The 22,731-nt window shown below is 43.4% G+C and overlaps 2 protein-coding genes across 3 annotated transcripts in view; one reads left to right on the forward strand and one right to left on the reverse strand.

Moving 5' to 3' along the window:
- The window catches only part of SNTB1 (syntrophin beta 1), a 185,510-nt gene extending 170,141 nt beyond the window's left edge, over window positions 1-15,369 (forward strand). The window contains exons 5-7 of the mRNA XM_014603855.3: window positions 1,928-2,124; window positions 8,829-9,019; window positions 12,830-15,369. Coding sequence (XP_014459341.3) covers window positions 1,928-2,124; window positions 8,829-9,019; window positions 12,830-12,922 — 481 coding nt within the window. The 3' untranslated portion in view covers window positions 12,923-15,369. The remainder of the gene's footprint in view (window positions 1-1,927; window positions 2,125-8,828; window positions 9,020-12,829) is intronic.
- The window catches only part of MTBP (MDM2 binding protein), an 85,361-nt gene continuing 64,750 nt past the window's right edge, over window positions 2,121-22,731 (reverse strand). The window contains exon 22 of one of the 2 annotated variants that reach the window (XM_059723793.1): window positions 2,121-3,839. In XM_059723793.1, the coding sequence (XP_059579776.1) occupies window positions 3,753-3,839 (87 nt within the window). In that variant the 3' untranslated portion in view covers window positions 2,121-3,752. Of the gene's footprint in view, window positions 3,840-21,538; window positions 22,243-22,731 lie in introns of those variants that run through there. The other variant, XM_059723792.1, reaches the window with a different exon arrangement.

Raw genomic sequence — 22,731 nt, forward strand, 5'->3', positions numbered from 1 at the left:
ACATGCTGGGGGCAGTATTCCAGAACACAAGGATCTGAAATGCTTAAACTCCTGCTGTTTCATTTCCTTTTCTTTTTTAAATACATTGTTTGTCTCTGGTATAACAGAACCATTTTATGATGTCTGTTCCAAGGAAACCATTCTTCAAAGTATAGGAAAGAAATTGCTAGCTGGAAATTAATATTTAGCAGATTTATACCCAGGATGACCTTGCATTGCAGGTTTCCAAGAAGTATTTTATTATTATATGTAGTCTGTGGTTTGTGTATAAGATGTATCATTTGCATATAGCAAGATAAACAGGATACATTCCCCTCCTGTCCCGAACAGGACAAAATTCCTTTTCTTCTCAGGTGTTAGTTTTGTAAGAATTGTTGTGGTTTTCATTTACCAACCTCTCTGAAATTTAGGTGTTTTAACTCTCAAACTGTATAACGTTTCTGTTAACCATCTTTACAACTGAACTAGTATAATGTCCTTGAATGACTTCTCCACGCTCCTGCCCTCCTCTCTTGAAAAAATATGGATATTCTCAAGCAGAAATGAGCTACTCGGATGGCAATTTTATCTTAAGAAGACTTTGCCCACAGTTAGATTTTTATATCTAGTGAAAAGCTTTCTTTGTTCACATTAAAGGAAAATGTAGTTTTACTTTTTCTCTACTTAAAGCAAAGTACAAGAAAGAATTTCCTTTGAAATTCTTTGCACTTTGGAATTACTAAAGGAAAAGATGCACAATATGGTACGTAATATCTGTTTTAGGTATTTTATAGGTGCTTGTTACCTTGTTCTTTAGTATAATTTATTTTAAACATAATTGGCAGGTGCTTAGGTTTTATCAGAGGTATATTTTGGCACTGAAAGGGAAGTGTTCTTATGTATATTATCTACACCAGCACTCATATTTGGGAATCAAATCACACAGGTAAGGGCTATAAATATTATATGTACGGTTGCTCTATAGAACACAATAATGCTTGCAGCACTGCATTTTTGATGTTTTAAAGATCAGGTTCTGTTTCAGCCCGGATAAGCAAGAGGTGTGAACTCATACAACCCTGCACACAGGATTTCAGAAACTTAACTTAAAAAGTATAATTCTCTTCAGCTAGTTGTCTTGAAGTACTAGGCCTCTGCATGGTGTGTGTTCGCCTTTGAAATGCATTTGGTTATCTCGAGTCCAGTTCCTGCAAGACATGTCTACATCACAAGAACAGCACTATCTACCACTCTTATTGGTAGCTTCAAGCTCTGAAAAGTTAGGAAACTGAGTTAGTTTCTTATCTACGTGGGGATGTCTGCAATTCACCACTGAGGCAAGCAGTACTATTTCTGTCTCATCTGCACCTCTTGAAGGAATAAAAAGAGGACTTTACTGTCCCAGGCTCTTCCTCTAGCACAGTGATTCTCAATTGGGGTGTCATGAGATGTTTTTAAGGCTGCCCTGGGGACGCAGTATTAACACTGTGAGGTGTGCAGACACCTACATATGATTCACAAAATTAAACCCAGAGATTTCAAATAGGAATCCATAGTGTCAAAATCATTTCTCACTACTTGCAGGCTTTTTGATTTATTTGCAACAAAGGAATTGCTCTGTTAGTTTTTTGTAGTCAAGAAACAAGTAAAAGCTAAGGGCTGGTGTTTTCCAAGGGGTACCTTGAGTCTAAAAAAGATTGAGAACCACTGCTTTAGCACCTTTTGCCAGCACTAAATTTATTTCATTGTACATAAATGAGAACATGAAACTCCAAGCACTTTGGGCAGCCTGAGGTCTGATGAACGTTTTAATTTATCTAAGAGGCAAGGATTTTTTGAGTGGTATTTCTTACTAGAGCAACTAGAGCATGGCTGGGATAAAGTTAGACCAACTTTATTAATAAGTACATTTATTTATTTATTTATTCACTTTTAAATTACATTGCAGGTTGGTCCACTCAGGCCCAGGGAAAGGATCTCCACAGTCAGGGGTGGATTTATCCTTTGCAACCCGCACTGGAACAAGGCAAGGGATTGAAACTCATCTCTTCAGAACAGAGACTAGCAGAGACCTCTCCCTGTGGACAAGGAACATAGTGCAGGGCTGTCACAACTCAGCTGAGCTCATCACAGAAATTACAACCTGTGAGTAACACTTGGAAGCTGCTCTTCTTTACACTGACTCCCTTCAGCTTTTTGTCCTTAAGCCTATTTCATTATACACAGATCAAAATGTTGGCTCTCTGGTGATTTGTCTGGGATCAATGGTTAGAATCAGAAAGTAAACCTGGAAGGAACCTCAGGAGGTCATCTGGTCCAACCCCCTCCTAAAAGCAGGATTATTCCTGCCTAAACCCTCCCAGACAAATACTTGTTTTAACCTGCACTTAGAACCTTCCTGTGGCAGCAATCCCATATCCTTTCAAGCTAAAGCAGGACACAGCCGGTATTCTTCTCCAAGGCCATTATTAATAGAACTCATTGAATTTTCAACACAAGCATGAACTGTTTTTGTGAAAAGTTTGTTTCTTGCTCCTCCAGCCAGTTCCAAACTCGGGGGTACCTCTGGTGAGGTACGTGGTATCAGGTCCCACTATTCCATTGTGATTTTCATCCACTGATTCCCATATTTTGTTTAATAGATTAATAGCCAAGAGTGCCTGAAGTGTTAGAGGTGGTGACTATGCTATAACCCCTATGGGTAGTGGATAAGAGAGGCCTATTTCTTTCATAAACGCATAGAAGGAACTTCCTATTACGATATGAGATGTCACTATGGGAGGGAGTAAGGGGTAATAGCAAGGGCTTCCACCAGCACACATGAAGAAAAACAGGCAGGGGTCATATATAGACTCTCTCAGAGAGAGAGATGTATAGATATATAGAGATACGTCTCCAAAATTCAAAAACATGTATTGGCCACATTCCTACCATGACCTGTGTTGTTGTTTTTTTTAAATCAACAGCCTAGAAATAAAAAGTTGCAACCAGCTCCTTTAAGACAGCTTCTTCCCTTCCAGGGTGCAGCCAAGATTGAGTTATTGAAACCAGCAATAGGTTCACTAGCTTCTTAGGCTTTGTCCCACAACATCATCTTGTACTCAAGAAGGAGGTTTGTTTTAAGGGATTTCCTGAAGCAGCAGCCAAAGGCCCCTTCTTTGTCATCATGAATGGGGCAGGTCTTCCAGGGACATTCCTCATTAGGACCCGTTTATTCAGAGAAAAGTGTTTTATGTTTGCACCTTATGCTTCTGTGGAATAAATTCCTGACATAGACATGCCCTGTCCTTGGCCTGCTGATCTTAAGTGCCTGGCTAAGCTCTCCTCCATAAGCCTTTGTCAGCTGATTCTTCTGTTTTCCAGGCTCTGTAACCCAGAGCAGTAAAACCCCTCTTCCGTGAGTTCTTCCCCATTTCACTGCCCTATGAACACTGCTAAACTAGGGAACTGCATCAGTTTTACCTGAAGATCTGAGTTTAATGTGGCACTTGGGACTGGCTCCAAAACAGAACTGCTACATGCCTGGTCCCCACTGGTGTCCAGACCCCCACATTAGGCACACTGAGGGGTGTCTTAAACTCTGCCCTCTCCAGGATTTGAGTGGCTTAGAGCTGCAGGGAAACACCAATGTCCATAACCTGCGACCCTCCTCTGAAGACAGATGCCTAAGCCCCTTCTTGCAGAAAGGGTTGCAAGGGTCACTTTTCTTATACAACATAGCAGACAGAGGTGGTGTCCACAGCTCCCAGTCAGTTGCCCAGCAGTCAGAGCCCTCATCCAGGATATGATAGGCCTGGGTTTAATTTGCTTCTCTGCCTGAGAGGATTCAAATCTTGGTCTGCTATCTTCTGAAGAGTGCCCTACATGGTGAAGGGGGCAGAAAAAAAGTCAAGGTTCATTAGGCTGAAGAAAGAACAGAAGGAAACATGATTAACCTTATGGTTATGACACTCCTGGGGCAGGGGGAAGCAGTCCTGTGTTCTAGCTTACTTCAATGACTGTTTCATATCGAATACATTCAAATAGTCCTTTGTATCACACCCCCTTGCTCCCTGCAGACGAGGAGATCAAAATGGGTTTCCATACACCGACTGGATGGTCTAACTGCAACCACCACCACCTACTCCAGCCACATTGTGAAATAATACAGACATTGCTACTGTAGAGCCTTGTAGGTGCATGTTTGACATGGTCTGAGAACCCAGACTGCACCATGCCTGTTAGGGAGACAGGCAGGAATGCCTCATTTCTGGATCCCAAGAGCATCCTGTCAGTCCTGGCAGGACGCAGATACTTCTGGGCATGTGCAGACACAAAACTTCAGACAACTTCTTTTAGGTCCAAAGCTGAGGCTTCTGATGACTTGGGCAACTCAGGCAAAATTTGGGAGTTTCCGGTATCACCATTTAGGGCATATGCAGAATTTAGGCACTTGAAAATGTTCTTGGATGGGGGTTTTAGTCCTTGAGCTAACCTAAAGGTTAAACCAACGTGCTGCAGGTTTTCTGCTGCAATAGGTTTTGGATACAATTATCAGGGCCTTTTTTCCAATTACCATGAAACTAATTATTACTCAAAACTGTCTTCAGCTTTGTTGAAATTCTTCAGGCATTCCCTTTGCAGCTTTTAATTTTTGTCACTCGTTTTGTACTTGAAAAGAGCAGCTGTCTCTTTGAATATATGGTTTGGAAGCACAAAATGCCACCTGAATCTTAAATTTAATATTTTACTTTGGGTCTTGACATTCAGAGATAAACAAAACTGTGAAGAATGATATGAGTGAAGTAAAGGGATGATTTTATTAATCCCAGCAACATCTAAAAAAAATCAATTTTTATGTGTATGGATTATATGAAAATACATATCAATCCTATTTTGATATTGCAGAGCGGAGTGAACTGTATTAATTTTTCAAAGCCTTAGGTATAAAACTAGAGTGTCTTTACTTTACTTAAGGACATCAGAAGATACGTCATCTCACAAGGTATCCGTCAGCTCCCGGGGCTGTCTTTCACATTCTTTCTTCAAAACTCTTCAGCCAAGTATTTAGAAATACTAAGGGCACAGACAGAAGTTACATTTATTGCATGACTGGCCCCTTGAAAGTGCTCTACAGCTGTGCCCTTATAGAAGGGTACAGCAGCAGAGCACTTTAAAAGTATCCAGTTGAGCAAAAATCTGAACCCTCATTACATGTAGGGTTTGTACAGAAGCCTCATTACAGTACATGAGGGTTCAGCTGAAGGTGCTCAAAGCGGAGTGTCCTTGTTAATGTCTGTCTGCGTGCGCTGGGAGCAGGGTTGGGCTGATGCAGCTTAGGTCTGCCCCCAGTGCTGTCTTCAGAATGGGAGGGGGAGAAGGGACAGGAGGGAGTTTTGTCTGGGGTTTGCCCAGCCTGTGCTGGATGGTGGGGCAGAAAGATTGTACCATCATGAGAAATACTCTGCGAGTGCCTCGTAAAGAACAGGTCATGTCCACAGAGGGAGAACCAACTACTCAAGAGCCTTAATCCCTCTGATAGGAAGAGCTGGCAGGGAGGAAAGCAGACCAGCCAAACCTAGAACATGTCCAGTCTGCATGATGTGCGCGCATTTGAAACAGGTTACTCCAGTGTCTTGACAGAAAAGTTTAGGGTAGGCCCACATTACAGTAGCTGAACACTCAGCATGCTGCAGAGAAAATAAGTCCTACCCACATGCTCTGTGTGCATGTGCATTAGCTTGTACCAGTACAGCTGAGCTAAATGACCCCAACTTTGAACCTGCTTCATCCAGCCTTAAAGTTGGAAGAGTTTTGCTACATATGCATCACAAACCTGCTTGAGCTTTTTAACACAGAAGCTTTTGAAGCAGCTAGAAATGTATTTTCCTCCATAACTTCAGTTAATTTTGAATCATTAATAAGGCTATGGAGCAATGGATCATCTACCACAGGACAGGTTAAGTCATAGCATCCTTTGGGTCTGTGCAGATTTTTTGGATAGCCTTTAGGCAGCTGTACTGCATATGTCCATTTCTCTTGAGCAACAAGCCAACCATTCAATAAAATAATTATAATTTACATTAGGGTTACCATATGTCCGGGTTTTCCCAGCCACGCCCTCTTTTTGGGTCCTCCCATCTCCTTCCGGGTGGTTTTTTAAAATAGCAAGTGTCCAGGATTTTGTTCTGCTTCTGCTTTCCCAGCACTTCCCCTACTGCCCCCAGCCCCAAACAGCTCCTTGCTGAGGTAAGCCAGGAAGGTGATTGGAGATTGGGGCATCATGTGCTCTGTGCGTGGGCACCAGCAGTGTGCATGCATGCATGTGTGCATTCGTGCCTGCCAGCGCTGCAGCAGGGAGCTGAGAGGTCAGTAGGACTGGTGGGGCAGGGGGCTATGGGTTGGGACTGAGAGGCACCAGGCAGGGTTATGGCAGCTGTGGCTTGGGAGTGAGGGGCAGGGCATGGACATATCACTGTCGTCCTCCCCCAATCATACAACGCCCCCCCCCCCCCCCCCCCGTGTCCTCTTTTTTGATACTGGAAATATGGTAACCCTAATTTGCATATAAACACCAACTGAGTGGCCAACTGTGGTAGTAACATGGCTAACTACCTCTCTGTGCCTTGGGGAGGCAGCCGGTAATCTTGCCCTATTGAGCCAGCAGTAGACACAGAAGAAAAAGCAACTGTTTTATCCTGGTCTCTGCTCGGAGGGAGAGTAAAGCATGGAAACAGATACATCATAAGTAAATGCCAAGTAACATATGTCATAAGTAAAATTCTGTTGGAAAGTCAACTAGTTCTGGCTGGCAGTTATATTTTGCAAAAAAGCAACAGACTTGTTACTGTATAGGCTCCTGGGCAGTTTGCCCTCCCGTGGAAATAATCAGAGTGCAGTAGAAATTATTCTAATGAAGCCTATTACAATTTCTGCAGGAATCTGTCAATCTATAAAAGAGATGCCATCTGTTCAAAAACACTTAACTGGCTTACTAAGACAGACTAGTGCTGGACTACAAAAACCTGGGGAACACAAATTAAAAGACATGAATTATCATCTGCCAGGCACCTAAAGGCAGCATCCAGTCCTGTAGCTATCCAGCCTCAACTAGTCACACAACTTTACACACAGCTGTGTGCGCACATTTAAGCTCTCAACTTTAACTCTAGGGCTAAGTACAGACCATCAAGAAGCCCGAGGCAAAATCTATTCAATCTAGGCAGCTTCCTTTAAGCTTTGTAGGTTGAACTGATAACGAGCTGAACTGATGTTCAGTTTTCAACTGGGAAAGGTGGCGGGGGGGGCCTGCACTGACCCAGGCTAGTAGGTGGGGGTGCCAGAGCGTGTCTCCCAGCTTGCTGGCTGTTGAGCCCAGCCAAGTGGGGCCATCCCCCACTGGCTTTCCAGCACACGTCCCCAGTGCCCAGCTGTCCCCCCACAGGGGGTTGAGGAGCCCTCATCCATATGCCGACCCACCTGTGGGGAACCTCCACCTTGGGGAGTTTCCCCCAGCCTGGGTAGCGAGGGGAATTCTCCCTCTCCTGCTCCCCTGCCACTGCTTGCCTCAGCCACTGCCACAGGAGGGAGGAGGAAGTGGTGCCCTGGGCCAGGTGCCTGCCCACACAGCCTGCACGGAGGCAGCAGGGAGCCCATGCCGCGGGGGTCTCCCCCCAGCCCAAGGCAGCCTCAGGGAGCCAAGGGGAATTCTCCCCTGTGACACCGCTCACCTCAGACTCCTTCGCCCTCCTCCTGCGGCTGCAGCTGAGGCAAGGAGCTACGGGGGAGCGGAAAGGGAAGAATTCCTCTGAGCTCCCTGGGGCTGCCCTGGCCTGGAGTGAGGGGCAGCCCCCCAAGGCCCTGTGCTGGGCTGCAGGGGCAGGCATCCGGCCCAGGGAAATCCTTCCCCCACCCTCCTGTGGCAGTGGCTAAGAAAAGCAGTTGTGCCAGGGAGGGGGGGAATTCCCCCAGCTCCCTGGGACGCCCCCAGTAGGGGGAGGCATTGGCGACACAGGTGCACATGCACCCCAAGATTAGCCGTGCCTCCCCTGAGATTGGCTGTTGCCGCCGGGCGGTCGCCACTTGCCACACGTTTCTGCCACCCCCCGAAACTGCCAGCAGCGTCTGCGGGCGGTTGCCAATCACTGATCGCCACCCCCCGGCTGCCTGCAGGCGGTCCCCACTTGCCGCCACCACCACAGACATTGCCAATGCCACCATGGGAGGAGGGCTGCAAAAGGGTGAAAACCCTCCACCCAGGTGCTTTCCCTCTCCTGGCACGCTGTGCAGACCTAGACTGGGAGGACCTGGGGGTCTGTTCCCCTGCCCCCATCCCTACGGGCTGACAGGTGCAGGCAGGAAGTGTGCTAGGGAGAAGAGGGGCAGGGTAGACCCTGCTCTGCTGGAGCAGATGGCCCAGCCCAGGGCTGCAAAGCATCTTGGGATGCTGGGGGACCGAGTTAACTTGAACTGGGAAGGGAGCTAGGCCAGAAGTTCCATAAACTGACTTGGCCTAAATCAGTTGAGCCTGGTACTACATCCATCCATCCAGGTTTATCTTAAATTAGTTTTGGCCATTTTGAAAGTGTAATTTCTGTCCATAGCCCAGCTGTTTAAAAAAGATGGCATTACTTGTCTATAAAACAATGCTGAGTTTTTTTTTATTTTTTTTTACAAGTGGAACAGTTCCAGGCTACATTAGAACAATTTTAAAGTCAGGTTTTTGGGGTATTTTTAGTTTGGCTGTAAACAATTCTAAAGGTCCCTTTAAAAGTTAGTACCCTTGTTACAGCTAAAAGGTTGAATATAAATTGTTGTAGCCGTGCAAATGAATTCTCTGACATGAAGAATCTTTTGTTTTTCTTACTCAGCTTGTACCTACAAAAACCAGGAGTGCCATCTGACCATCCACTATGAGCACGGGTTCTCTCTCTCAACTGAACCGCAAGATGGTGCCTTCTCTAAAACAATTGTACAGTATCCTTATGAAAAACTAAAAATGTCCTCCGATGATGGGATTAGGATGCTTTATTTAGACTTTGGAGGAAAGGATGGAGAACTTGTAAGTACATTTAGCTGTAAGAACGAAACCATTGTAGCATGTGACTACTGTAAAGCATTAATTCCTGCAAGATTACTATGGTGTAGTGTCCTTGAATTCATGGTTTGGGACAGGCACTAACAAGCCTAGTTATATGCAAAGCAGTTCCTGGGTACTGTGGTTCCTAGGAATCAAGCTCTGAACTGTTAAACTCTTAAAAGAGGAGAGTGATCTAGTGGTCTCCTAGGTGTCAGACTCCAGTCTTTATATTTGTGTACACCAATTAAACAAACTCTGAAAAAAGCAAAACACTAACGAAGGGGCAGATTTTTAAAAAGAACCTGGTACCAAACATATTGAGCTCTTTTGAAAACCTTGCTAGTTGTTCTGATAGCTGAGTATGTGTCAATCACTTCTGAAGATCTACAAATTCTGATGCTAAAATCTTTTGGATAGACAATCTGACAGGTCCCCACCTTGTTAGCATGTTACTTGTCAGACTTGTCAAAGCCTGTCAACTCTACCTCTACAAACTACAGGTGCTCAGTGCCTCTCAGAATCAGGTCAGTTTGCTCTTTACCTTCACAGTTTTGCAACATTGGTAGCAAGGCCAATAAAGTCCCTTTTTATAGGCAGAGGCTGTGCCCATTATTGAAGTACAGAATTAGAAAAAAAAATGGCCATGTCAAATAGTGGCACAGAACTGGCTTGACTGGCAGTTGACTGGCCCTCCAGAAAAGCCAGTTGGCACCTGTGGCTAATTCCACTGTTGAGTTCAGTCAGTCTTGAATAATCCATCTGCACTTGCCAGGTGCCCCTGGTTACTGACGGAAACGCACAAACTGAGCACACACAGTGAACTAATTTAGAACGGGGTGGCCAATCTGTGCCATGTGTGCCACTAGTGCAGGGGCAAGCAATTATTTTGAGAGGAGGGCCGCTTACCCAGTTTTGGAAGGCTGCCAAGGGCTGCATGAGTAGCCCCGCCCCTTGACAGGTGCCCCACCCCCCGGTCACCATCTTGGGACCAACATCCCAGTGTCTTGGGATCAACAGCCCAGGGCTAGCACCGGTGAGCCCAAAGCAGGGCGCAGTGGAGCCAGGCTGGGCTGCACCAGCAGGGAGAGGGGGGAGCTGGCCCGGCTCCAGAGAGCACCTGCCAGCTGGGACCCCACGCTCCTGCCATCCTGCTCTGGGCCCCACCAGCACTAACCCCGAGGCACCGGTGTGGGCCCTGTGCTCCCACTGACTCCCCACCTGCTCACACCCAGTGCCCCCCCAGCCCCACGGTACAGGTGGGGGGCAATGCTAAGCCCCAACCCCCTACTCGCCAGCAGGAAAGAAGCTGGTGCTGAGCTTGGGGAAAAATGGCCCCTCACCTGCCCCATGGCTGGCGCCCCGTACTGCAGGTGCTCCAGGCACCAGGCATGGGGCAGGCGAAGGGCCACTTTTCTCTGTGCAGGGGAGGAGCCCAGGGAAAAGCTTAGCGTGGGGGGCAAGCAGCCCCTCCCCTGCCCCATGTCCGGTGCCCCCCACCACTGCAGCTGCTCGCAGCCTGCATGGGGCTGTCTGGAGCGGGCACAGGCAGCCCCACGCGGACTGCAAGCAGCTGCAGTGTGGGGCACCAGGCATGGGGGGGTGTGTCCACCCCCAACTTACCTGAGCTTCCTGCACCAGGGCAGCCACATGCTCCTAGCCCAGAAACCCCGGCTGGGGCTTCTGGCTGGGGGGGGTGGAGCCCACTGGGCTTCCCCTGGGTCTTACTGCCCTTGGTTCATGTCATTTTTGACAGGAACCATGGGGAGATGAATATTAATTTTCCAAAATTTTTTTTAGGGGCCCCACAGGCTGGATAGAATGGCTTTGCGGGCCGGATGCAGCCCACGGGCTGTATTTTGCCCACCCCTGTACTAGTGGCATGGGTAGCCTCTGTGTATGGGACATGGCCAATCAGGGAGAGGACAGGTAGCACAGCAGCAGATGGGACAGGGACCCCAGGGCAGGAAGTAGAAAGCAGAGCAGCAGACAAGGAAGGGGGAGAGGATCACAGTGGCACTCAGGAGGGTATGGGGCTAGTTTGTGGCATGCCTACTGGAAAGGTTAACCCACACTGGCTTTGAACCCTGACCTGCTCACACCCAAGTTAGGATTTTGCTGTTGGCTTCATTTAGAGTAAGAGCAGGCTTGTAACAGAAAGTAATAAAACTGTTTCTGGTCACTGCTTTTCAGAGGTAGGTGCGGGATTTCAGAAGTTAGCTTTTCCACACAGCAATATGGACCTGGAGTGGGCACTGGTGGAACTGGCAAGTTGGTAGCATTGACAGTACCAGTGGTTTTATTAAAATGGAGTAAACTGCACACCCTAATCTCCACCTGATCTAAATATCTTCAGTCAGTACTACCACTCTTGTGGCTGCACAACGAGGATAGAGTTTATGTAGCCATTTTGCCCAGGACATATTGTGTGCATGTAACCAGATTAGGAAGCTCAGAGAGGACCGGGGGGAACATTGCTGAGACATGTGGCACAATAGTCAGCTGTTTTACACACCCTGCAACCATACTGCATTGTTTCTGCTCTGGCTCTGGCACCACACTTAGACCCGTACTGATTTATGTTTTTGTCCTTACAAGGCAGTAAACATAATGAACAAAAGTGAGATGACCGTGTTAAGAAATGTATGCTTTTTCCAGACTCTCTTCCTGCTAATGTGGACCTCTCATGCAATATTATATCTATCTATCTCAGTACAGGTCTAAGTCTGGTGACAGAGCAAGAGCCGAAACAATGCAGTATAATTGCAGGGTGTGTAAAACAGCTGATTATTGTGGCACAATGTCTCACGAAAGCACATATCAACAAGCACAGATTGTTTCATTTGCCAAAGCTATCCAGAAATAGCTCACTACCATACCTCTAACTTACACTGAGCCCCAAGGCTACAGGTTGATCCAAGAAAGGTCTTTGGAAGTTAGGTGCATCAGAATGGAATCCAGAATAACTAGCCTGCTAAGCAGGGGACTGCGTAGAACTAGCTAGTGCTAAGGATGGAGGTATATGTTAAATCTCTCCCTTCTTTGGAACTGAGCTGCTGCTTTCCACTCAGATACGGCCTGGAACCCTCTCCTGAAGGGAGACACCCAAGCCCTCTCTTTAAAAAAGGAAAATGGGAGCGACTCTCATCAGACATTGCAAAAGGGAGCCTAGGCACATAACACAGTGTTTTGGACTCCATTCGGCAGGCCAGAATACTGAACATTGCAATATCCAATGCCCTTTGTTGGCTCCAGTCCTAAAGGTCAAGGTATTACCTGGTCTCTGACAATGCTCTCAGTTAGCAAAAACCTACTGAGGCTGACTGAACTTCTACCATGCAGTAAGTCCCTCTTCCCTCCCATCCATCCAGACTGTACCCCAAAGCTGTTTTCCTTCCCTACTCCAATAGAACACCTCTCTTTTTCTCTGTGAGTCTCTCTAAAAGCTGGAGATTTAATCTACAGGAAAACTGTAAGGGCTATTTCTTCCCCAACCTCTTAAATGGAACCAGTAGTGTTATTTTTCTGGCCTCATCCAAAAGTGAACCTTGCAGCCTTAGGATGGTTCAGACAGATCCAGGACTATTATTGATTAATCTTAATCACCTAAATATTTGCTACAAGAACAACTGTGTGAATATAAAGTTCAGTGTAATGGATGTGGTAAAGGGCTGTTTTTATTGCTTCCTAATAGTCTCAGAGCAAAATCAAGTATCTGCAAATGACTGCTCATCTTCTCAGTGCTCTAATTCAATCATCATTAACTCGCATTTTTCAACTCTTTTTTAATTTCAGCAACTGGACCTGCATTCTTGTCCGAAACCAATTGTGTTCATCATTCATTCCTTCCTTTCAGCTAAGATTACGAGACTTGGTTTGGTAGCATAAGTGGGATTCATCTGTTTCCTAAAAGAAAAATGGAGCTGCCATGCTAATCCGAAGTACAATCAACATTAAAAGCCTGTAGCTGCTAGCAGTGTACAAAAGACTGGAGTTCAATGCAGGGACTTTAGCTCTCGTGATTTCTGACAATTTTCCAAGGTACAGCCTTCATTTTGAAAAGGAGACCCAAAAAAAGAACACACACCAACATGTTTAAAGACCAAGAACAGTCTTTTAAAAATCACTGTTAATTGCAGGATACAACGTAGCTTATTGTAAATAATGGCAAAAAATTTAAAACCGCATACTGTACAGTGGAAATGAGCAGTGCCATATAGGTAGACATTTCAAAATCATAAACTGTGCCTATTTCGGAGTATTTCTTTATAAAAAGTAAGTAAGGGCTAAGCAGAAGACAGACCAGACACTATCAGCTGCAATTCAGTCAAGGTTTCAGTTTTGAAATGTCATAGTGAGTAGAGACTACAACAATTTGCTTTTGAAACCTTCGTTACCTTCCTCCCAGTTTATTCACTATTTAAATGTGTTGCTGGTCTAGATGAGCCATGTGAGGCAGCTGCTGGAGTACCCCAGCAGATACATTTTGGCTGGGTCCCGTAAACAGCCCTCAAAGGGCCCAACACTTCCCTATTGCCCACACATGTAAAGCTATCTGTGTATGACGAAGTCTGAACAGCAATAGCTATAGGGATCTATCGAAAAGCCTGTCAATCAGAAGAGAGCACAAAGGGGCATGTTTCATAAGTGTCCTTAATTAATGAGCACATGGGGTAATTTTTTCAAAAGCACTCAAAATTACTTAGGAGTTTAACTCCATTGAAAGTCAGTTGTACCTATGATCCATTTTGAAAAGGTCCCCAAAATCCTTACAAGCTTTTGAAAATGTTGCCAAAAAATTAAGTTACTGTGCCCCACTTAAAATCATGAACTAGAACTGCCACTCTGTCCTGCTGTTAAATCAGCTGAATTGAAATGGACTTCATTAAGACTTGCATTTGTTTAGCTCAGTAAATTAATTTAAAATGCACTTTTGAGATCCAAGTGGCTTAAAATGTATTATTAGCAGTAAAATGAAAATAAAATATTGATCAAATAGAATTTATACTGCTTTTAAACTGCAACAGAACTGCTTCAAATAGGTCTTTATAATGTGTTGATGATAAGAAACATGTTTTGAAAGCCAGAGCTTATAAGAAGTGGTCACAGTGTAGCATTGCAATGGTTCATTATTGTTACACTTCAAAAGCCAAGTAAGTTCTAAAATAAATGCTACTCATTGAGCAAAGGAAAAGAAATTAAACGCTCTAAACACAATTTGTTTAACATAAAACAGTTCATATGGAAAGTCCTAAACATAATAACAAGGCCAATGTTTCCACATATAAAAATCTATATTTTTTTATAATGGGCTAACTAGTAATAGAAACTCCTTTACAAGTTTTGAGAGATGTTGGGTTAAATTCACAAATGTTGTATTGTACTTGCAAACATTACACCCAAAGACGACAGCACACAAACTAAATATTTGAAATAGTTATCGTCACAAAAAATCCTGAAAATAATTGGTCTGTCTGAACTATTTTACTTTGATTGGGACTTAGGTAAGGAACTAAAAATTTTAGTTTCCATCTAAAATATGTAAATTTAAATAGTATGCCAATATTTTCGAAGTGTGCATTTCTAATCTCCTCAAAACTGATATTCATGCAGTTCCCTGGGGCAAAGTGTTGGTCTTTCTGGCTTAAGTTTTCACAATACTCATATTGCCTCTTTTGGGAGGCAAATGTATGTCATATGTTTGGGGACTGGCCTTTGATCACAAGTTTGTATTTCAGTAGCAGCCTGTTCAGAGCATGTAAAAAGTAAATTCAAAATTGTATCCCTCTGTTAAATCATAATATCTTCCAAGTCACCCAAGCAAAGTGTTTTGTTTTGGTTTTGTACAAGAACAAATACTTAATGAATTTGGATCCATATTCCTATGAAAATTCCAGAGATTAAAAATAGCAACTGATATACTGTGGGTACGGTGAAATGAAAATGTAAATTATACTGCACTATTTCTTTATACCTTTTAACACTTAAGATCACTGGAATGTTATAAAATTACATGTATGTGCATTGTAAATAATCAGAATTCATATATCTGTGTCAACAAATAAATTCCACGATATGTAATCTAAGGTGCTCAGTACCATATGAAGTATAAGTGAATAACTAAATAGTTTGCAATGAAAGTGCATATTATATATTTATAGACAAATTAAAAAAGGTAATTACAAACGTTATTTCTTCATTTACAGATTTTGGACTGATTCTTATTTGGATGGGTTTGACAAATGAAATATGAACTTACTCTACATTTATAAGAGTATAGTTAATATTTATATTTTAGAGGAAAAGAATATATTTAATAAAAGTCATTTATTGGATTCTTGTGAGGTGAGCTTAATTGGTATAATAATAGGCTATTTAAGATTCTATACTTGCACCATTTATGGTCCTAGGGAAAGTAGGCATAATTCTTAAGTAAGAATTTCAGTTAAGCACATGAAAATACTACTGTTCCACATTGTATTTATAACATGAGGCTAGACAGTTCTGAAATTAGTCAGAAAGTTTGTTAATGGTATCAATCAGCAATATTTGGTGGCCTGTGTGAACTAAGCCGATGATGACGATATATCTTGTTCACATGAGCATCTCAGACATGGGTGGATCCAGGATTTTGTAAAGGGGGTGTGTGAGTAGCAAGCAGCACTCCTGCTCCCGGTCTCCTCCCCACCCCCGGGGTGGCAGACTGCCTACAGGAGCAGCAGTCAGGGATTGTTTTTTTTATCCCTCAGATCAGGTAAGAACTTTCCCTCCCCCTCCCTGCTCAGAGGCATGTCCTCTCCCGTCCCCTTCTACCCATCTCCTGCCTGCCACTGCTGCTGTCCCTAGCTGTTACAGGGACAAGGAGTCTCTGGAGATCCTCCTGCCCTGCTTCAGCCAGGTGGCACATGGACCCAGGCTTGGCCAAAGACAACAGCAGGTGGCTTGGGTTCCTTTTCCCCACCTGCTCCCAGGCTGGTAGGAACTCTTGGGGGGAAACTGGGTAGGGAGGAGGAAGTGACCTACTGCTGCTGCCGTTCTTGGATGAGCCTGACTCCCCACAGAACCCAGCTGGAGTAGGCAAGGGCAGTTCTGGAGCCAGCCCCCATCCTTGCCCCTGGGGTAGCTAGGGATAGGGGGAACAGGGAAGGAGATCAGAGGAGGGAATGTGCCACTGAGCAGAGAAGGGAAGAGAAGGAAGAGGGGCAGAATTCATACCTAATTCAGGGTGTTAAAAAAGATCCCTAACATCTGCTCTCATGGCATTATTGGCTGAACAGGGGTGCATCCAATGCCACTGCACCCTTTCTGGACTGACCCCTGATCTCAACTGGCAGCTGAATAGAGCCACAAAGAACAAAGAGGAAGTGACAACTACACTGACTTTCTTGGGATCAGATATGCAGCAGGATTATGAGGAAACCTGCAAGGCCTAGTATTTTTGTACACCACCCCAGCAAGAAACTTCGGCACTAAAGGACCTCAGGCACCTTAGATATTTAGGCAGCACCTGAGCAGGGTTCTGAATAGCTCAGCAATGCCTAAATGTTGGACTTGGGTGTTTAAGCCTTAAATCCTCAAAGGTGTTTAGGTGCCTAATTCCCACTGCATTTCATTGATTTCAGTGGGAATTAGGTATTATATATCCCTCCATCCCATTGTGGATTTATCTTATACTTCCTGTAGTATCTATCTGCTTTCTTAATGGTAGCATTAGGGTAATGAGTGGACATACCCATGTTTGAACAGTTCTCTCTAGCTAAGTAATCTTATGTATTAAAGCTGTTAATTTACCAAGGCACACAGCAGATTAAGGGAGAAAGTGCTGTCTGATTTGGGGCATACTAAAACAGCCTTATCACAAAGGCTATTCAAGGGGATGCCTTTTAATGTTCGTCATTGTTTAAAACTATTACAGGAAACTAGAATATTCTACCTGGAAAACCGGTGTGGAAACATCCCCGTTAATAAGCACAACATTATATATTCCATGTTTGTTAGCACAAGTAGACAGGAGATGTTACAACAAGACTACTGCTACTGATATTCTGTCATTAAATACAACAAATCCAATATGTCAGAGATACATTCAGATGCTTGTTCAGTGCCTGCTCCTTGGAGTAAGGATGTGTTAAGAAAACATAACCCCCAAAAACACCTATGTGGGCATTTGGGACCGTCTTCCCCCAGAAAGGAGTAAAAGTCAGGTTTACTATAATGGGATGAGCTAGGCAGGAGCTGTTTACATTAAAGATCTTTTGAAATGGTTGGAGAGGGAAAGAGACCCCCCCTCACCCCAAGAGTTTTATTAAGAATACAATGCAAAATAATGAGCAGCCCTTTCATGCACTAATGGATACATCGCTGTCACAGAGCGTTAGTAGTATTTTTTACTATCTTTGCCAAATAATTAAAAGTTCAAAACTCTGGATGTAAATCAAGTGTTCCTATATCCTGGAAGAAATGGAAACATGCTTTGTCTAGCATATATTATCAGGCAGATTTAAGGCTGGCCCAACCTCTTCTGCTATTTTGTAAAATGGTACTCCTTCAGATGGCATTTTAAATCCCCTTCTTGCTTCCATTTACAAATGAACTAGAGCGTTGTCTTAAAAAGTGCGTCAAAATATTGCCATCTCTTATACTTCTATGTTTCCTTACTTGATTGAAGAAAAATATTGAGCAGATGTACTTTATCCAAGTGCCAGAGTGATGAAACATTAGGACTATTTTGCCAGCAGGGAGAAAAACTCAATCATATACAAGGTAATTGGAAAATGGTATTTAATATGGAAATTCTTGAACTGAAAGGGGAATAGATGTTATCACCAATAATGCTGCTAATTATAAGTTAACTGCTAAAAAATAACTTGGTATCAGCATGATTTTTATTTTTTTAAACTGCACTGGCTAACCCAGAGAAAAAACTTTTAAATCAAACAGTGCACCATGCTATGTACTTACCAGCAACAAGGATTATAGCCATTTCCCCCTAAACAGCAAGGGCAGCAGAAGCAGTTTTCCCACATCAGTAGTTGAAAAGCCATGATTATATTTTTTGGACATTCATAAAACTGGTCTTCTTCATGCAAATAAGTATAATTGAAAGATTGGAAAATTATGCTAAGACCTGAAGAATTCCTGTCTCTGCGGAAATGCCTACTCTGGGTCAAGTTTTATATAAGATGACTGCCAGAAAATAGTGTTCTGGGGACTCGCGCTACAAACTCATCAATATGTATTGTAGCTTGCACCACTACTAATCTTAAAAACAACATGACCTGAAGAGACAGACTGTGTCTAGGATAGGAAATAAGCAGGTGCCTATCAGGGGAATAAGACTCATATCATATCCTGGATTTCAGACACAGAAACAAGCAGCCAGGTCTATAAGCATTCTGCTAAATGATAGGTATAAGGCCCTATTCTGATTTGATCCAATTCTCCTCCCATGGAGATCAGTGGCAAAACAGGATCAGAGGTATTTAGAGAATGAATGATCTTGCAGTCTTGTTTTCAAATTCAAAACTTGGGAATAATGCCTCTTGTTCCATAGGGGCAGCTGATAAAGCCTAAAAGGTGTTATCTAAGTGCAGTCCTGGGCTCCGCAATTCAGAAAGGATGTGGAGAAGCTCGAGAGAGTCCAGAGGAGAACCAGGCGAACGATTAGAAGACGAGAGCAGGCCTTATGAGGAGAGGCTGAGAGGCAGGGGACTCTTCAGCCTGGAGAAGCATAGGCTCAGGGGTGACTTGGTGGCAGCTTATAAGTACAAAAGGGGTGTGCACCGGGACCTGGGAGAATGACTGTTTACCAGAGCATCCCATGGGAAGACTAGGTCCAACAGTCACAAACTCTTGGAAGACTGTTTTAGGCTGGACATAGGAAAAACTTCCTTACTGTCAGAGTCCCCAGGGTCTGGAATAAACTCCCCACATGGGTGGTGCAGGCACCTACTCTGGATTCCTTTAAGAAACACTTGGATGCCTATCTTGCTGGGATCATTTGACCCCTACTGACTGCCCGCCCTTTGAGCAGAGGGCTGGACTCGATGATCTTGCAAGGTTCCTTCCAGCCCTAATGTCTATGAAATATAGTGTCATGTAGTCCAAGGCATAGACCAACACAGAAGAATAGGGATTTGTAATGGAACATCTAGGTACACTGGCATCTCCACTCTATGGCTAAGGACAGAAGTTGCACATAAACTGGTTTATGCAACTTCTTGCCCAGACCCTTTTCTGGTTTAAGTTAAACCAGAGTCCTCCAACATGCTTTGCACTCCTGGGGTGGGCTGTACTCTCTGTTCCAGCAGAGCAGGGCTGGTCCTGCCCCTCTGCTCTTTAGCCCAAGCAGGGGCATGGCATGGCCAGATGTGTCCTGGCATGGCCCTGTTAAGGCAAAATAGGCAGGGAAGAGGTTAATTTTGCCCTCCTTCCCCTTCCCCCCACTGCAGCAGGGTCTATCCATCTGGTGGCTGGGGCTGCAATCCCCAGGGGCAGAAGAGAGAGGGAGGAATTAACCCTCCCCCTGCCCCCTTCACCTTAACAGGGCCATGTCCCCTCCCTGCCACTGAAGCAGTAGGGGGGAGGAGTGGGGGGGGGGATGGAAGGCAGCAGCCTTTGTCAGGGTGCCCAGGAAGGGGTTTATTCCCCCCTCCCCTTCCCTGTCCCACCAGCAGGGACCGCAGCCATCCCAGCATGGCTGTTAATTCTAAGGGGCAGGGATTAAGTTAATTCTCCTACTCTGGGAGCCTGGCCATGCCCCCCCTCTCCCTTGCTCATCTTCCCTGTGGAAGGGAAGGGCAGGCTGCGCTAGCGCCCCTGGGCTTCTGGCCTGATCCACTCCAGGCATGTGCCTGCATTTCTAGAATGAACAGTGGATGTCTGTCCACTTGCAAATCAGTTCAATCTCTGCGGGTTAGACTAACGTGAAAATATTGAATCAATTCAGGCTCAGGCTTTGTAAATGTCTGTCCCTAGCTTGTGAGGCTTATTATGCACAGTATCCCATTAATCAGTCATGTGTGTATGCTCATAGAGCAGTAAACCAGCACAGATTATGGACATATCATGTGAGAAAAGTCATTACATTAGGTATAGGAACTTTGATTCTGTTATGTGGTTCATAGCACAGCAGGGTAAAAATAGAAATACTGACACAGTAATATAGCAAGCAGGCCATATATAGCAAGAGGTTTGTTTTTCACTTAAATTATATTTTAGAAGGCTATTTAAAGTCTACCAAAAACAAGATCTCAGTGTTCCTTTTTCAGCAAAAAGTAGCGTGCTCCAAACTTACATGCAGTTAACCCAGATTTATTTTTGTTGTGATACTTAAAAGTAATGAATATATTACAAGTATAAACCATGACTTCCCTACTATATGAAATGACATCTTGAATGCAAAGTCACTACTATAAGGAAGTTATCAGGTGTATGTGGAAACACTGTTGCAAGTTTGCCCTAAAATTCAGTTTCAGAAAACAACAGAACCTTTGTAACAGAAGCAGTTAAGGCATTCCCATACTGGATAACATTAGAAGAAAAATCCTGACCAAACCCTTAAAGAGCTGGAGTATTTGCAATTCAAAATCGCAGCTTTGTACTAAACAAGAACCTGAAAGTGAAATTAACAGAAGGCAGAAAATGGTGAAACTAACTCACTTGTATCCTTTGTCTGCCATTAGCACTACCAGTATCGCAACATTGCCAAACAATAGACGACCACACACAGCCCCGCCTCAAGCTGCCTGCTATATAAAATAAGCTGGAAATTTCAAAACTAGTATAAGCCCTCCAGTGTAGGGGACATACAATACATATAGCTATTTCTAGAAATGGGGTCCTACAGTTAAAATGATGCAACTCCTCAGGTATATGCAGTTATAACAATATAAATTTGCCTTATACTATTATCACCCGTTGCCTCTTCCCCTCAAGGACTTGCCATACTAGTGTAAACTCACTTTATAATTGTAGTAGATGTAGTTGCATAAGTATAATTACCGAGGTAAAAGGCACCTTTACATTGCTGTAACTGAATGCGTATCTTGAGGATACCAATGTAATGCAGTAGAAAAATCAAACTCCTGCATATTCCTCCTTCAAAAATAAAATGAGTTGAATGTTTAGGGCAACAGAAACACAGGAACAAAACTGTCAGGTAAGTCACTGCTTTGTTTCATGTCTCTTTCAAGAGCAATGGCACAGTATTGCCTTTTAATGTGAAAATGCATCTTTGTCAATGCTGTTCCAGGCATTCATTTTAAATACAGCATTATTTTCAATAAAAAAATCGTTTCTCTTGTAACATGCAAAATGAGAAAGTATACTGAAAATACATGCGATTTAAAGCCTAAGCATGAGCAGCTTTATTCCCAATGAAGCTTTTGTAAGCTATTTTATTGAAAGTTCCTTTCTTTGCATTTTATTTCATCCTGGACAAATTTGGAGAATGTGTGTCAGCCTTCAAAGAAGTATGAAAACCATAAAATAACTGCTATAAGCTGCATGTTTGATTTGGGGCTTTATTAAAAACTAATATTTTTTACATCTGTTGATATAACTTGGAAGGGTTATTGTGCCTTCAGTCTTAAATCACATTTGTATTTCAATTGCAGAAGAAATATGAAATTATAGCTAGCTGTGCTATAAAATGTGAGAGCAGTTTTATTGCATTGTAAACCTTTCAGGTTAACAACTTTGTTGAACAAAAAGTAGTTGTAAACAGAATATATATCTTCCTTAAACATTGTGCAAAAATAATAAAACGGTCCCGTCACTACATTTACATTTGGCATCATTTATTCATCCCATATAATAATAAAAAAAATAATAATAATTAAAAAAAAAAAATCAACACACCATATCAAGAATTGTTCACCCAAATTCTAAGTTGCATTCCTTTTGACAAGCATCTAATAAATATGCATGTAGTATAAAAAACTACCTTACAGATTTTTAAAAATAAAATCTTTGCATATAAAATCTCTCAGTGCTGCAATATACTACTGAACTTGGGAATTAAATTTACCTAATTATTCCTACCTAGCCTTTTAGGCTTTTGGTGCATACATGTTACCTGCCTTCACACTGTTATTGTAACGTGTTGTGCTTTTTCTGTGAAGTTTGTGGGCAGCATATGAACGGTATTTATACGGAATGATTCTGCATCACTGTTTGTTAGCCTTTTCCAAAACCCATTCGATCACCTAATAAAATAAAGAAGAAGCCGTGTTTTCCAATGTATGGTTTAATTTTGCTCAAAAATGACATCTGGAATATTCTAGGTCAGGTAAATATAACTGAAAAAGCTTACTTTGCCACGAGATTTAAAGGAGGCTTCATTTTTCAAAGAGATATCAACAAGTAGATAGAGCAGACATGGATATTATTGTATAACTGCATTTTTAATGCTAAGGCGTGCCTTGCATCTAACAAAAAGGCATTTTTAGACTCCAAAAATGACTTAATGTACCACAATTTCTCCATGTTAGCAGAATGACTCCAATTCTAAATAACTGGTGCCTGCCTTCAAAATAATGCCATTTCCTACTTTTCAAATGGAAAAAACCAACAAAACGGTAAGAATACATACTAATTTCACTGTTGATAGTACAGCTTCATTGTTGGTGCAATAGCTACATCTGTTGCAATTCCCCAGGCAGAGGGGCCATTCAGACCATCAGTCAATGCGAGTC

Source organism: Alligator mississippiensis, chromosome 3 (genome assembly GCF_030867095.1).
Source record: "Alligator mississippiensis isolate rAllMis1 chromosome 3, rAllMis1, whole genome shotgun sequence".
Lineage (NCBI taxonomy): Eukaryota > Metazoa > Chordata > Crocodylia > Alligatoridae > Alligator > Alligator mississippiensis.